General features: G+C 43.6%; 1 protein-coding gene across 3 annotated transcripts in view; it reads left to right on the top strand.

Moving 5' to 3' along the window:
* The window catches only part of ttc7a (tetratricopeptide repeat domain 7A), a 213,365-nt gene that overhangs the window by 146,442 nt on the left and 51,412 nt on the right, over positions 1-15,511 (top strand). For all 3 annotated transcript variants that reach the window (XM_033025502.1, XM_033025503.1, XM_033025504.1), the window contains one exon: positions 11,461-11,595. In XM_033025502.1, coding sequence (XP_032881393.1) covers positions 11,461-11,595 — 135 coding nt within the window. The remainder of the gene's footprint in view (positions 1-11,460; positions 11,596-15,511) is intronic.

Genomic DNA, 15,511 nt, shown 5'->3' with positions numbered 1-15,511 from the left:
ATCAACCACGCTCCGATCATCATGCCCAGATATATCCAAGGGAGACCACTTTCGCATCTGTAAGCCATCCCTTAGAAAATACCCCTTTGCTGTGGAATCCATATCCCCCTCAGGCACTGCGCAGTCGCACAGATCAGATAAACCTGGATCACTCTTTTGCTCCTCAACCAGCCGGTCACGTGACAGTGACACCGGCACATTTCCAGACACTATCCCATCTTGAGATGGAGAAACACCCTTCACAACACAGGATCTATCATCCTGATCCCCAAAAATGCTCTCACTCAGGTCCACCACATCCTCAAACTTCGCCTGGCTCTTAGCCATAGCCCTTGTGACAGCACAAGCTGCGAAGACCTTTGAATGCTGCATAGCCAATCTATCAGGACTCTGCACCATCGGAACAGCCGTCACCTCAGGAGTGACTAAAACTCTACCTCCTGCCAAGTCATTCCCCAAAATCACAGAAACTCCCCCAACGGGAAAACACGGCCGTAACCCAACAGTTACTCGGCCTGAAACCAACTCGGACTCGAGACGCACGGTATGCAAAGGCACTACCATGTCATCCATCCCGAATCCTACCACTGGGACACTTGACCCAACCGATGATTCCCCAGAAAACGGCAGTACACCATCCAATATAAAGGACTGAGTAGCACCAGTATCACGCAAGATGGATACTGGAACTCTATCACCCCCATCCTCTAGAGAAACAAAACCATTCATGATGAACGCAGAATAATTCCTACACTCATCAGACTCAGGCACCTCAGGTACGACAGGTGCCTTCTGTGCACCCACCAAAGCCACAGGCTTTGCATTTTTCTGCTTCAGAACGGGACACGACTTTAACATGTGCCCTCTCCTTCTATAATAGTAGCACACAGGACCTTCATTAGTCCTCACATTTCCGTCAACCTTGTCAGCTCGGACCTCCCCCTGTATCAACGTGCTGCCACTTGCAGGCACAGAAACAGCTTTGACACTGCCACCGGCGACACCACCACGATCAACCGGCCGTGCACCAAAACTATAGGATCGCCCAACAAAATCAGATTTATGAGTCAATACATACTCATCTGCCAACACCGCAGCCTTAGACACCTCATTCACCTTCTGCTCATTAAGGTAAGTAGTAACCCTCTCAGGGAGACAGTTCTTAAAGTCTTCCATAATCATCAAGGCCCGCAGTAGCTCAAAATCCTTCACTCCTTGAGAAGCGCACCACCTGTCAAAAAGTGCCTCCTTCTCCCTAGCAAACTCCACATAAGTCTGACTATCAAACTTCCTAAAGCGCCGGAACTTCTGCCGGTACGCCTCTGGAACTAATTCATAAGCCCTTAATACTGTAGACTTCACACACTCATAGTCCAGACTGCTTTCAACAGATAAAGACGAGTACACCTCCCGTGCTTTACCCACAAGGACACACTGCAATAGCAAGGTCCACACGTCCCTAGGCCACTTCAAGGACAAAGCCACCCATTCAAACACTGTGAAATACTTGTCCACATCCTCCTCACGAAACGGGGGAACCAGGCGGATGTTCTTGCTCATATCAAACTCCCGCTCCCTAGAAGAAACCCGGGAATTATCTATTTCTTTTTCCCGCAGCTGAAATTCAGCCCTTTTGGTTTCCTCCTCAAGCTCAAGCTGTTTCATTTCAAGAACATGCATGAGCTCTTTCTCTTTTAACAAAGAGGCAATTCTCTGTGACTCAAGCTCCATCTCCTTCAGTTTAATGACGGCCTCCATGTTCTGAACTGGCTGAAAAGAAGGTGGGGGACTGTCTGCACCACCAGGCAAAACCCCAGCCTCCACCAACGCAGCCCACAACTCCGATTTAATGGAGTGTTTCTTTGAATGCTTGTCAATAGTCACGGCATAGTTCTCAGCCAGCAAAATCAAATGCTCCTTCGTACATCTATCAAACAACTCCCGACTAGGAGCCTCAACAAATTCTTTCACCTTAAATTCCATTTCTAATGCAGCCCCAACCCACCAGCTAAAACTTGGGCACTAATGCTACCACAAACAGGGAAGAAAAAATTCCCTCACAACACACAGACTTCCTCAGTCCAGAAGCCTACCAAAAAAACCCCCTAAAAACGTCTAGGGTCCTCAAAACTTAGGACGAGCCCCCATTTTGTTACGACTCCCGAATGCAAGTACTTCAGAGCCACGTAACAAAAAACAGTTTTAATTATTCATTGGAACACAAAACTCAAACCTGATTTAAACAACCCAGTCAGGGATATGGATAAACCGACAAACAATTTAACAATGCTCCAGCCAGCCACGCCATGGGCCGTCGAGCCGGAGATTCCAAAACCTGCCTAAAGAGATACAACCCTGAAACCAAAATACACGAAAACTCTAAGGTCAGCCCTTATCCGTCCCAATTCAATATCTGTTAACAAGGAATGGTGAAAATACACAAAGTTCTATGCCATGTGGTCAGGCTTCCTCGGCCCACACCAACAGTCTGCTCATCAGTCAGAGTCTACGACGAAGAGAAGAGAATCCTGGGAAGCTCTGGTATTTATACTTCAGATGAGTCACCCGTCACCTGACGCAGCTTGGCCAATCGGGTACAGGAGCCTTTAACCCCTCGATTCCAGACTCACAGCCACGAGGCCTGTACTTGGGATAGAAACAGAGAAAGGTAAGTACATAGCATTCACCAGGAGGGGGAAGCGCCTAACACCCCCACCCAAAGATACTGAATAAGTTTCTGAAAATGAACTATAAAACACCACCAAATTTCAGCAACTATTCAGTAGCACAGACATCACTGGCGCGACAATGCATCAGCCAATACATCATCCTTGCCACGGATATGCCAGTCAAATGAGACAACCGCAAGGGAAGCGTCTCCAAAGCCTCAGAGTTACTCAGTTTTCCCTGCGTTACTGCCACAGACAACCGTGCCTCCCCCACATCACCACCCGTGTCAGGGGGCAGCACCACTTCAGCCAAAACAGACTTAGAAGGACATAGCTCCGACCCATCAACCTCCACAGGCTCCTGCTCATGGTACTGTTTCATCATGTTGACATGACAGAGCTGAGTCTTACGCCTCCGATCAGGGGTACCAATAACGTAATCCCTCTCACCAACCTTCTTAACCACCTGATAGGGACCGCTATACCGAGCCTGCAGACTGGAACCAGGAATAGGCAACAACACCAGGACCTTGTCACCTGGAGAAAAATTCCTACTAGAAGCCTTCCTGTCGAACCAGTCCTTCATCCTAGACTGAGCAGAGGCAAGATTACCCATTGCCAGTTCGCATGCCCTCCTCAGTCTAGAGCGAAAAGTACAGACGTGGTCTAAAATACTACGTTTTGTATCCTCCTGCAACCATTTTTCCTTCAGGACCCTCAAATGTCCACCCAGAGGACCATCATGAGCCAAACAGAGTATCTCGTCCCTATACCGACGAGGCATCACAATCTGATCAACCACGCTCCGATCATCATGCCCAGATATATCCAAGGGAGACCACTTTCGCATCTGTAAGCCATCCCTTAGAAAATACCCCTTTGCTGTGGAATCCATATCCCCCTCAGGCACTGCGCAGTCGCACAGATCAGATAAACCTGGATCACTCTTTTGCTCCTCAACCAGCCGGTCACGTGACAGTGACACCGGCACATTTCCAGACACTATCCCATCTTGAGATGGAGAAACACCCTTCACAACACAGGATCTATCATCCTGATCCCCAAAAATGCTCTCACTCAGGTCCACCACATCCTCAAACTTCGCCTGGCTCTTAGCCATAGCCCTTGTGACAGCACAAGCTGCGAAGACCTTTGAATGCTGCATAGCCAATCTATCAGGACTCTGCACCATCGGAACAGCCGTCACCTCAGGAGTGACTAAAACTCTACCTCCTGCCAAGTCATTCCCCAAAATCACAGAAACTCCCCCAACGGGAAAACACGGCCGTAACCCAACAGTTACCCGGCCTGAAACCAACTCGGACTCGAGACGCACGGTATGCAAAGGCACTACCATGTCATCCATCCCGAATCCTACCACTGGGACACTTGACCCAACCGATGATTCCCCAGAAAACGGCAGTACACCATCCAATATAAAGGACTGAGTAGCACCAGTATCACGCAAGATGGATACTGGAACTCTATCACCCCCATCCTCTAGAGAAACAAAACCATTCATGATGAACGCAGAATAATTCCTACACTCATCAGACTCAGGCACCTCAGGTACGACAGGTGCCTTCTGTGCACCCACCAAAGCCACAGGCTTTGCATTTTTCTGCTTCAGAACGGGACACGACTTTAACATGTGCCCTCTCCTTCTATAATAGTAGCACACAGGACCTTCATTAGTCCTCACATTTCCGTCAACCTTGTCAGCTCGGACCTCCCCCTGTATCAACGTGCTGCCACTTGCAGGCACAGAAACAGCTTTGACACTGCCACCGGCGACACCACCACGATCAACCGGCCGTGCACCAAAACTATAGGATCGCCCAACAAAATCAGATTTATGAGTCAATACATACTCATCTGCCAACACCGCAGCCTTAGACACCTCATTCACCTTCTGCTCATTAAGGTAAGTAGTAACCCTCTCAGGGAGACAGTTCTTAAAGTCTTCCATAATCATCAAGGCCCGCAGTAGCTCAAAATCCTTCACTCCTTGAGAAGCGCACCACCTGTCAAAAAGTGCCTCCTTCTCCCTAGCAAACTCCACATAAGTCTGACTATCAAACTTCCTAAAGCGCCGGAACTTCTGCCGGTACGCCTCTGGAACTAATTCATAAGCCCTTAATACTGTAGACTTCACACACTCATAGTCCAGACTGCTTTCAACAGATAAAGACGAGTACACCTCCCGTGCTTTACCCACAAGGACACACTGCAATAGCAAGGTCCACACGTCCCTAGGCCACTTCAAGGACAAAGCCACCCATTCAAACACTGTGAAATACTTGTCCACATCCTCCTCACGAAACGGGGGAACCAGGCGGATGTTCTTGCTCATATCAAACTCCCGCTCCCTAGAAGAAACCCGGGAATTATCTATTTCTTTTTCCCGCAGCTGAAATTCAGCCCTTTTGGTTTCCTCCTCAAGCTCAAGCTGTTTCATTTCAAGAACATGCATGAGCTCTTTCTCTTTTAACAAAGAGGCAATTCTCTGTGACTCAAGCTCCATCTCCTTCAGTTTAATGACGGCCTCCATGTTCTGAACTGGCTGAAAAGAAGGTGGGGGACTGTCTGCACCACCAGGCAAAACCCCAGCCTCCACCAACGCAGCCCACAACTCCGATTTAATGGAGTGTTTCTTTGAATGCTTGTCAATAGTCATGGCATAGTTCTCAGCCAGCAAAATCAAATGCTCCTTCGTACATCTATCAAACAACTCCCGACTAGGAGCCTCAACAAATTCTTTCACCTTAAATTCCATTTCTAATGCAGCCCCAACCCACCAGCTAAAACTTGGGCACTAATGCTACCACAAACAGGGAAGAAAAAATTCCCTCACAACACACAGACTTCCTCAGTCCAGAAGCCTACCAAAAAAACCCCCTAAAAACGTCTAGGGTCCTCAAAACTTAGGACGAGCCCCCATTTTGTTACGACTCCCGAATGCAAGTACTTCAGAGCCACGTAACAAAAAACAGTTTTAATTATTCATTGGAACACAAAACTCAAACCTGATTTAAACAACCCAGTCAGGGATATGGATAAACCGACAAACAATTTAACAATGCTCCAGCCAGCCACGCCATGGGCCGTCGAGCCGGAGATTCCAAAACCTGCCTAAAGAGATACAACCCTGAAACCAAAATACACGAAAACTCTAAGGTCAGCCCTTATCCGTCCCAATTCAATATCTGTTAACAAGGAATGGTGAAAATACACAAAGTTCTATGCCATGTGGTCAGGCTTCCTCGGCCCACACCAACAGTCTGCTCATCAGTCAGAGTCTACGACGAAGAGAAGAGAATCCTGGGAAGCTCTGGTATTTATACTTCAGATGAGTCACCCGTCACCTGACGCAGCTTGGCCAATCGGGTACAGGAGCCTTTAACCCCTCGATTCCAGACTCACAGCCACGAGGCCTGTACTTGGGATAGAAACAGAGAAAGGTAAGTACATAGCATTCACCAGGAGGGGGACAATAGGGGACGATCAGCCATGATCACAATGAATGGCGGTGCTGGCTCGAAGGGCCGAATGGCCTCCTCCTGCACCTAGTTTCTATGTTTCTATGAGACGTCCCGCTACATTCATTCTACGTGCTTACCACGAGTTTTGATTTTTTTAAACTCGGGAGAGCTCTTGGGTGAACTCGCACAGCGGGACAGGGCTTTAACATGATGCCAAGTTAAACTAATCTCCTCTCCCTGCACATGATGGTAACTTTGGTAACTTTGGTAACCACGTGTAAAAGGTAACTTTGAGGGTATGAGACGTGAATTGGCCAAGATTGACTGGCAATTAATTCTAAAAGGGTTGACGGTGGATATGCAATGGAAGACATTTAAAGACTGCATGGATGAACTACAAAAATTGTTCATCCCAGTTTGGCAAATGAATAAATCAGGGAAGGTAGTGCATCCGTGGATAACAAGGGAAATTAGGGATAGTATCAAAGCGAAGGATGATGCGTACAAATTAGCCAGAAAAAGCAGCATACCGGAGGACTGGGAGAAATTCAGAGACCAGCAGAGGAGGACAAAGGGCTTAATTAGGAAAGGAAAAATAGATTATGAAAGAAAACTGGCAGGGAACATAAAAACTGACTGCAAAAGTTTTTATAGATATGTGAAAAGAAAGAGATTAGTTAAAAAAAATGTAGGTCCCTTGCAGTCAGAAACAGGTGAGTTGATCATGGGGAACAAGGATATGGCGGACCAATTGAATAACTACTTTGGTTCCGTCTTCACTAAGGAAGACATAAATAATCTGCCGGAAATAGCAGGGGACCGCGGGTCAAAGGAGTTGGAGGAATTGAGTGAAATCCAGGTTAGCCGGGAAGTGGTGTTGGGTAAATTAAATGGATTAAAGGCCGATAAATCCCCAGGGCCAGATAGGCTGCATCCCAGAGTACTTAAGGAAGTAGCTCCAGAAATAGTGGATGCATTAGTAATAATCTTTCAAAACTCTTTAGATTCTGGAGTAGTTCCTGAGGATTGGCGGGTAGCAAACGTAACCCCACTTTTTAAGAAGGGAGGGAGAGAGAAAACGGGGAATTACAGACCAGTTAGTCTAACATCGGTAGTGGGGAAACTGCTAGAGTCAGTTATTAAAGATGGGATAGCAGCACATTTGGAAAGTGGTGAAATCATTGGACAAAGTCAGCATGGATTTACAAAAGGTAAATCATGTCTGACGAATCTTATAGAATTTTTCGAGGATGTAACTAGTAGCGTGGATAGGGGAGAACCAGTGGATGTGGTGTATCTGGACTTCCAGAAGGCTTTCGACAAGGTCCCACATAAGAGATTAGTTTACAAACTTAAAGCACACGGCATTGGGGGTTCAGTATTGATGTGGATAGAGAACTGGCTGGCAAACAGGAAGCAAAGAGTAGGAGTAAACGGGTCCTTTTCACAATGGCAGGCAGTGACTAGTGGGGTACCGCAAGGCTCAGTGCTGGGACCCCAGCTATTTACAATATATATTAATGATCTGGATGAGGGAATTGAAGGCAATATCTCCAAGTTTGCGGATGACACTAAGCTGGGGGGCAGTGTTAGCTGTGAGGAGGATGCTAGGAGACTGCAAGGTGACTTGGATAGGCTGGGTGAGTGGGCAAATGTTTGGCAGATGCAGTATAATGTGGATAAATGTGAGGTTCTCCATTTTGGTGGCAAAAACAGGAAAGCAGACTATTATCTAAATGGTGGCCGACTAGGAAAAGGGGAGATGCAGCGAGACCTGGGTGTCATGGTACACCAGTCATTGAAAGTGGGCATGCAGGTGCAGCAGGCAGTGAAGAAAGCGAATGGTATGTTAGCTTTCATAGCAAAAGGATTTGAGTACAGGAGCAGGGAGGTTCTACTGCAGTTGTACAGGGTCTTGGTGAGACCACACCTGGAGTATTGTGTACAGTTTTGGTCTCCAAATCTGAGGAAGGACATTATTGCCATAGAGGGAGTACAGAGAAGGTTCACCAGACTGATTCCTGGGATGTCAGGACTGTCTTATGAAGAAAGACTGGATAGACTTGGTTTATACTCTCTAGAATTTAGGAGATTGAGAGGGGATCTTATAGAAACTTACAAAATTCTTAAGGGGTTGGACAGGCTAGATGCAGGAAGATTGCTCCCGATGTTGGGGAAGTCCAGGACAAGGGGTCACAGCTTAAGGATAAGGGGGAAATCCTTTAAAACCGAGATGAGAAGAACTTTTTTCACACAGAGAGTGGTGAATCTCTGGAACTCCCTGCCACAGAGGGTAGTCGAGGCCAGTTCATTGGCTATATTTAAGAGGGAGTTAGATGTGGCCCTTGTGGCTAAGGGGATCAGAGGGTATGGAGAGAAGGCAGGTACGGGATACTGAGTTGGATGATCAGCCATGATCATATTGAATGGCGGTGCAGGCTCGAAGGGCCGAATGGCCTACTCCTGCACCTCATTTCTATGTTTCTATGTTTTCTATGATCCATATCCCTCCGTCCCCTGCATATCCATATGCGTATCTAAACGCTGCTTCAATGTCACTATCATATCTGCCTCCACCACCACCCCTGGCAGCGCATTCCAGCACCCACCACTCTCTGTGTATACTCGACTTGCCAGAATTGCATGCAATACTCCAAATGTCACCTAACCAAAGTCATACATCATGACTTGTTGACTCTTATACTCAATGCCCCGACCGTTGAAGACAAGCAGACCATACACCTTTTTAACTAATCTATCTACTTGTGTTGCTATTTTCAGGGAGCTATGGACCTAGACCCCAAGATCCATCTGCACATTAATGCGCTTCAAAGTCTTGCCATCAACCGTATACCTTCTCCTTACATTCAACATCCCAAAATGCAACACATCTTTCTTGCTCGGGTTAAACTCCATTTGCCTTTTATGTAGATAATCTATATCCTGCTGCATACTTTGATCGCCTTCCTCTGTTCGCCTTCCTCCAGTAATCTTGGTGTGGTCTGCAAACGTATTAAATAACGCATCCACATTTATGTCCAAGGCATTTACATACATAGGTCCCAGCACAGATCCCCGTAGAAATCCGCTGGTCTTCAACGATTAGTGATTTTCCTCTTTATAAATGGTTTGTCGATTTGAAATGATGTAGTTAAAGTAGCTCATTCCCAAGAGATTTTAAGATTTGACATCTGTTGCAATTTAGCTAATTGTATTATATAGGGACAGCTGAGGTATACGATCTGGTTTGCAGAATCTGGTCTTCATGACTGTTGATTTTCCGCATTATATTTTGGGATGAGACTACTAAATCCGACTTGAAATAGGAAATGGTTCAATAGGTGAATGATAAACAATTTGGTGTGTGAACATTTGGAGGGACATTCATATTTTGGTGGTTCTATTCTCAATAACAAATCTGCTATAATCAACAAATCAGCAAAATCCCTGTGTTTGACAAATAATTGTTAAAAAAATCAAGTTCCCTAAATGTAAAGAGAGTTTAAACCACAACAACTGATGAAGATAAGATATTGGTAGATATAAGGAACTGCAGATACTGGTTTACAAAAAAAGACACAAAGTGCTGGAGTTACTCAGCAGGTCTAACAGCATCTCTGGGGAACATGGATAGGTGGTGCTTCGGGTCGGGACCCTTCTTCGATGTGACTCCAAACGTTACCTATCCGTCCTCTAATAATACTGTCAGACCTGCTGTTTTAATCCATAAAATATGGGTTATTGTGTTTATTTGTCTGTACCCATTACTTAAGATATCTCCGGACTTAGTCAAAGATAATAAGATAATTCCACTTCAACAATTTTGGGAATAAACCCAATAAACCTTTCAAAACATGTTTTGAAAGAACTAAAATGGTATCCTGCATTTGATATATAGGGGTGTTAAATTCAAAAATAGAACTGTGACCATTTGTCCAGGCAAAATTATATTTAAAATACTCCAACCTGTTATGGGCACCTTTTTAGAGAAAAGATATTAGAAGCACGGGAAAGATGCAAAACAGTTTTGTTAGAATAACTATTCGTGTGTAGTCTTTTCTTGTCTTTTCTTTGACTGGATAGCAAGCAAACAAAACGTGACATTAATAAACAAAACGAAAAGAAGGTAAGAGGTGATAGAGCAAATTGGTAAGATGAAGGGAAAATAAAACTAATGCACTAGTTTGGGAACAGGGATGCTTACTGTTGGAGACAAACTAATTGAAATGTTCAAAATTCTAGGATTTTCCTTGGTGACAGAAATTCAAGAATATTGAAACCATAAAAAGTAGAGGTTAAATAAAGTGAAAGATTAATGGAATGTAAAATATGCTACAGGTTGTATATTAATGGAATGTAAAATATGCCACCTCCAGTTTAAATTCCATTTGGAATATTTTGGAGGACCAAGAAACCAAGAAACGTTTTGTGACTGTATCTAGTCCATGACAGTGTCCTGAGCTAGTGGCTCAGATTTTTATTTCAGAGCGCTGTTCAATTTATTTTAGGGGGTAATACATATGTAATATATTCAGTCACAGAAGCAGTGATTAATTGAGCACATAGCAGGCTGAACTATTTAGCCCGAGGGATAAGGTAAAATTTAGAGGGAAATCATATTTAAGATATGCAATATCCTGGACAAACCAGGCCGATTACTGAGCACATTTGTGATCATTAGGTTGTGATCATTGAGTTACAGGCCCTGAATAAAGCTCAGATAAGTAGTGATGTTAATCTTAAGAAATAGTTGACTGGCCGATCTGAGAATTGAAGAAACATGGGCTTTCTAGGCCTTGAAAGATGATTAAGATATTCTTCAAAATACGATTCACATGTGAAATGGTGCGACCGAGAACAAAGTGGGACCCAGCGGGGGGCCGCCACGAGATAAGATTGTATATGAACTTTTGAAACTTTGTCAGTACCAAAAACGTGGCAACTCTTTACGATTTTACCATAACAAAGAATTTCACTGTACCTAGGTACATGGGACAAGAAAGTATAATTGAATCATGCTTGTGATGTTTTGAAGTCAAAGAAACTGTGTTAAGCCAATGTGGGAGTTTGAAGGATTCTTTGGAAGGATTAGCAAAGATGGTGCAAAAAGCTGTTCCTAATCACGCTCTCATTTTCTTCTGAAAATTACTTCTACTTCATGAAATGTTGATGAAACAAGTCATTGATTTGCATTCATCACGGCCAGAACTAAATAGCCTCCCACAATGAGCACAAAACACCTGTTACAACAGTTCCTTGGCAGTCTTTAAATGAAAATAGTTGACTAAAATTGCTGAACTGTGCTCTAGGTTCCCAGCGACTCTCATCAGTCGCTGCTTCTCGAATGGAACTCGCAGCATCTGAGGTGTCTGCACAAAGCACCAGCGTGAAACATTTCCCCAAGCACTTGTCCATCATTTTGGAGCAGATTTGGCTACAGGCTGGTAAGTGTAAATATTTCATTGGTATATGACAAGCTCATGACATAATGCTGCATATTGTAACTGCGTATTCGCTTGGGCGGCTTAGTGGTGAATTTGAATTTTGATTTCTCTAACTTCAAATAACTCCAGCATTCCCTCTCTCTATCCAACCCCCACCCAAGTCGCACCATCTTCTCGTTCTCACCCAACAACAGCTAACAATGGACTGTTTCCTTTATCATCATTACTTTTTTGCATATCTTTCATTCATTGTTCTTTATCTCTCCACATCACCGTCTATATCTCTCGTTTCCCTTTTCCCTGACATGTTACAAATCTCAAATTGTGAAGTACAGAGGCAAATAAATAAATATGGATTTTTGTCCCAAACATTATGGAGGGCACTGTATATGTGTATATGTATGTGTTGTTTCGAACTAAGGGTTCACTGTTTCTAAACAGGATGGTAGAAAAGTAGTGCCGTGTTAAAACATCACCCATGATCTTCATGAGCAGACACAAAGGCTAATTAACCACCTCCTGTTCATATTTTTGTTCCAAATTCAGTGGTACATAAAAGAAAGATGATCCAGGAATCATGGGGACACCCACCTGCATATAAAACTCTGGAAGCTGAATTTGCAGTCACAGTGAGGGAAATGAGTTTAAGGAATGAATTAAAGATGGTTTCTGGGTCAGTGTGTCGCATAACCACCTAGGGATCAGGTTATTTTAGATGTAGTATTGTGCAATGAAACAGGGTTAATTAATAACCTGGTAGTAAAAGAGCCTTTGGGGAAGAGTGGTCTGAATATAATGGGATTTTATATAGCGTTTGAGAGTGATTCAATTAACTCTGTAACTAGAGTCTTAAATTTGAACAGCATGCAAGTCTGGGGATGAGCTGGATAAGGTAGATTGGGAAACTAGATTTTTCTTTAAATGAAGGTGAATTAAAAAAAAAAATATGGTCACATATTTAAATGACCAATGTGTGAAGTAATCATGTGCAAACATATACATTCCCAAAATGTGTTGAAAGGCTGGTCAAACACAATGATGAAACCAGTTAAAGTTAAATGAGGTCTTAGATTTTCCAAAGGAGAGCTAAACGTGAAATATGTGAGGAGTTTAGAATTCAGCAAAAGATGCCAAAAAAAATCTAAAAAAATAGAAAGAGTGTTAACTAGCTAAGGACATATTAATTGACTGCAAAGACTTACATAGGCATATAAAAAGGCAGAGATTAGCAAATATAAACATTGGTTTCTCTGAAGCGATAAGAGAAATAGTAGAGGCATTTAAAAATGTTCTGTTGCTACTTTCATGGCGTGGTAACTTTATGACCCTTCAGTCAATGGACCCTGAATTTGTACAAGGGCCAACTTACGTGGGGAATGTGTAAATGGGGAATAAGTAAAAAAAGGACGTTATAAAAACGATGACAGAGCTTATTCATGTTGGACTAACTCATGATGAATTGGAACTTTGTGTTCTTTCTATGTATGGTTTAATCAATAGCTCATTATGATAACTGATGATGTTTCAGCAGTAAGTTTTATGTACCTTTTGTGATGTTTTGAGCTGATTCATAGTTATCCATAAATAGGAATCAGCCTTAGAGTGATGGTGTATAAATGAAACATTTTAGCTTGAAACCATGCCAGAGCATCCTAAAGTAAGTTGCAGCTTTTTGCAGTACAATTCAGGATGGCAACAATTAGTGTCATGTTCTTTTTCATGGCTTTATTGAATCGTGGACTAAGCATCCATGAGTTTGGGAACAACAATGGTTCACAGGTTCAATGGCACTTTATTTGTCACATGTACCAAGGTAGAGTGAAATTCATTTTTGTTCAATACGTATCACTTTCCATATGTACTTCGATACATCTTAGATAAGCATCTCAGATACAGTACAAGTGTAACCCAATAGTACACTGAGACAATATACAGAATAGCCATTTTTAAATCCCAGTTGTTGTAGGGTTCTTGACCTGACAATGAAGGCCTGTTGTCCTGGCGAAGTTGCAGAGTCGGCCTGGCCAAGCACAGCCGTTGGTGTTCTCCGCCACTACCCCACCACTAGGCCGCGTGTAGTCCACGCGCTCAGCCTCTTGGAGCGGCAAATATAAGCAGCAAACATAATCAACGACTTATCCCACCCCGGTCATTCCTGCATCTACCTGCTCCCATCTAACAGAAGGCACGGAAGCTTGAAAAGTGCTCACCACTGGATACAGTTTCTTCCTCTCCATCAGGCTTCTGAATGGTCCAGCTGTATCACCTGTGCATGCATCAAAAATGCAAACTGAAAAAAAAATGTTTTCCACATCAATTCTGTGAGAATGAATTCTATTCCGTATGTCAAAATTTGAGGAGTGATATGTGAATTCTGTAAAGGCGAATTTCCTTTATCTGACAGGCCATCATAGTTACTGAAATGATGTGTGGAAAAGCTCAGGTCAAAAATAAAATTGCGTTCTCAACCATCGGGCTAATTTTTAACAGTCGCTATGGAGAGAGTGAAGAGTTGATGACTAAGGATTGACATTTGTATTGGAGAGTGAAGTTGATAGATGTTTGCCTCATTGGATAATGTGCACTGTGACAAGCTTGTCATCAAGAGTAAAGGCCAAAGAATAAAATAAGCCACAGTAGAGTGGATAGGAAAATTGGCTGTTACAAGAAACAAAGAATAGTAGTCATAGAGTCATAATGCTCGGAAACAGGCCCTTTAGCAAACTTGTCCATGCCGACCAAGGTGCCCCATCTACACGTCCCATTTCTCTGCATTTTCCCCATATCTCTCTAAATCTTTGTACCTGGTCAACTATTTCCTGTGGCAGCTCATTCAAGATAGCCACCACTCCCTGTGTAACAAAGATGCCAGTCAGACTCCTATTAAATATTTCCCCTCTCACCTTAAACCTAAGCCTACCAACTGTGAAAAAATACGATGTAATTCACCCTGTCTATCCCCTCATGATTTTATACCCTTTTGTTTGTAATCACCCCACAGATTCCTGTGAACTGGCTCCAAGGAACAAAGCCCCATCCTGCCCAACCACTCCTTCTAGTTCAGGCCCTTGAGTCCAAGTAACATACTTAATTTTTTTCTGTACTCTTTCCACTTAAATGACATCTTTCCTACAGCAGAGTGACCAAAATGCCCCAAATGCGGCCACACCAACGTCTTGCACAACTGTAACATAACATTCCAATTTCTATGTAGGAAGGAACTGCAGATAATGGTTTACACCGAAGATAGACACAAAATGCTGGAGTAACTCAACAGGACAGGCAGCATCTCTGGATAGAAGGAATGGGTCGTGTTATGGTTCAGTACCCTTCTTACTCCATTTGCCATTCTTCAGCCCATGCCCAACTGATCAAGATCCTGCTGCAATTCTTGATAACCATCTGCAATTTCCATGATACCATCTATTTTTTGTCGTTTTGAATATATGGAATGAACTGCCAGAGGAAGTAGTTGAGGCAGACACGATAACAACATTTGAAATACATTTTGGCAAGTACAGGGATGCGAAAGGTTTAGAGGGATATGGGCCACATGCAGGTAGATGGGACTAGCTTAGATGGGTCATCTTGGTCGGCATGGATGAGTTGGGCTGAACGGCTTCTTTCCATGCTTCATGACTCTATCTACAAATGTACTCATCATGCTTTGTATATTCTCAACCATATTCTGATATAGGTCACAAAGAGCAATGAGCCCAGCACTGATCCCTGAGACACACCACTAGTCACAGACTTCCAGACTGAAAACAAACTTTCACCATCACCTTCTGCTTCCTACCATGAAGCCATATAAAAATGCCTTGCTGAAGTCCTAACAGACTAGTTAAAGGTTGCTTTGTAAATGCAAGGAAATATACACTGGAATTCCCCACTGTATATACTGCTTGCACCAGTA

This window comes from Amblyraja radiata, chromosome 8, assembly GCF_010909765.2.
Source record: "Amblyraja radiata isolate CabotCenter1 chromosome 8, sAmbRad1.1.pri, whole genome shotgun sequence".
In the NCBI taxonomy this organism is placed as follows: Eukaryota; Metazoa; Chordata; class Chondrichthyes; order Rajiformes; family Rajidae; genus Amblyraja; species Amblyraja radiata.
Note: the sequence above shows the minus strand (reverse complement) of the source record. Positions and strands in the feature narration are given on the sequence as shown.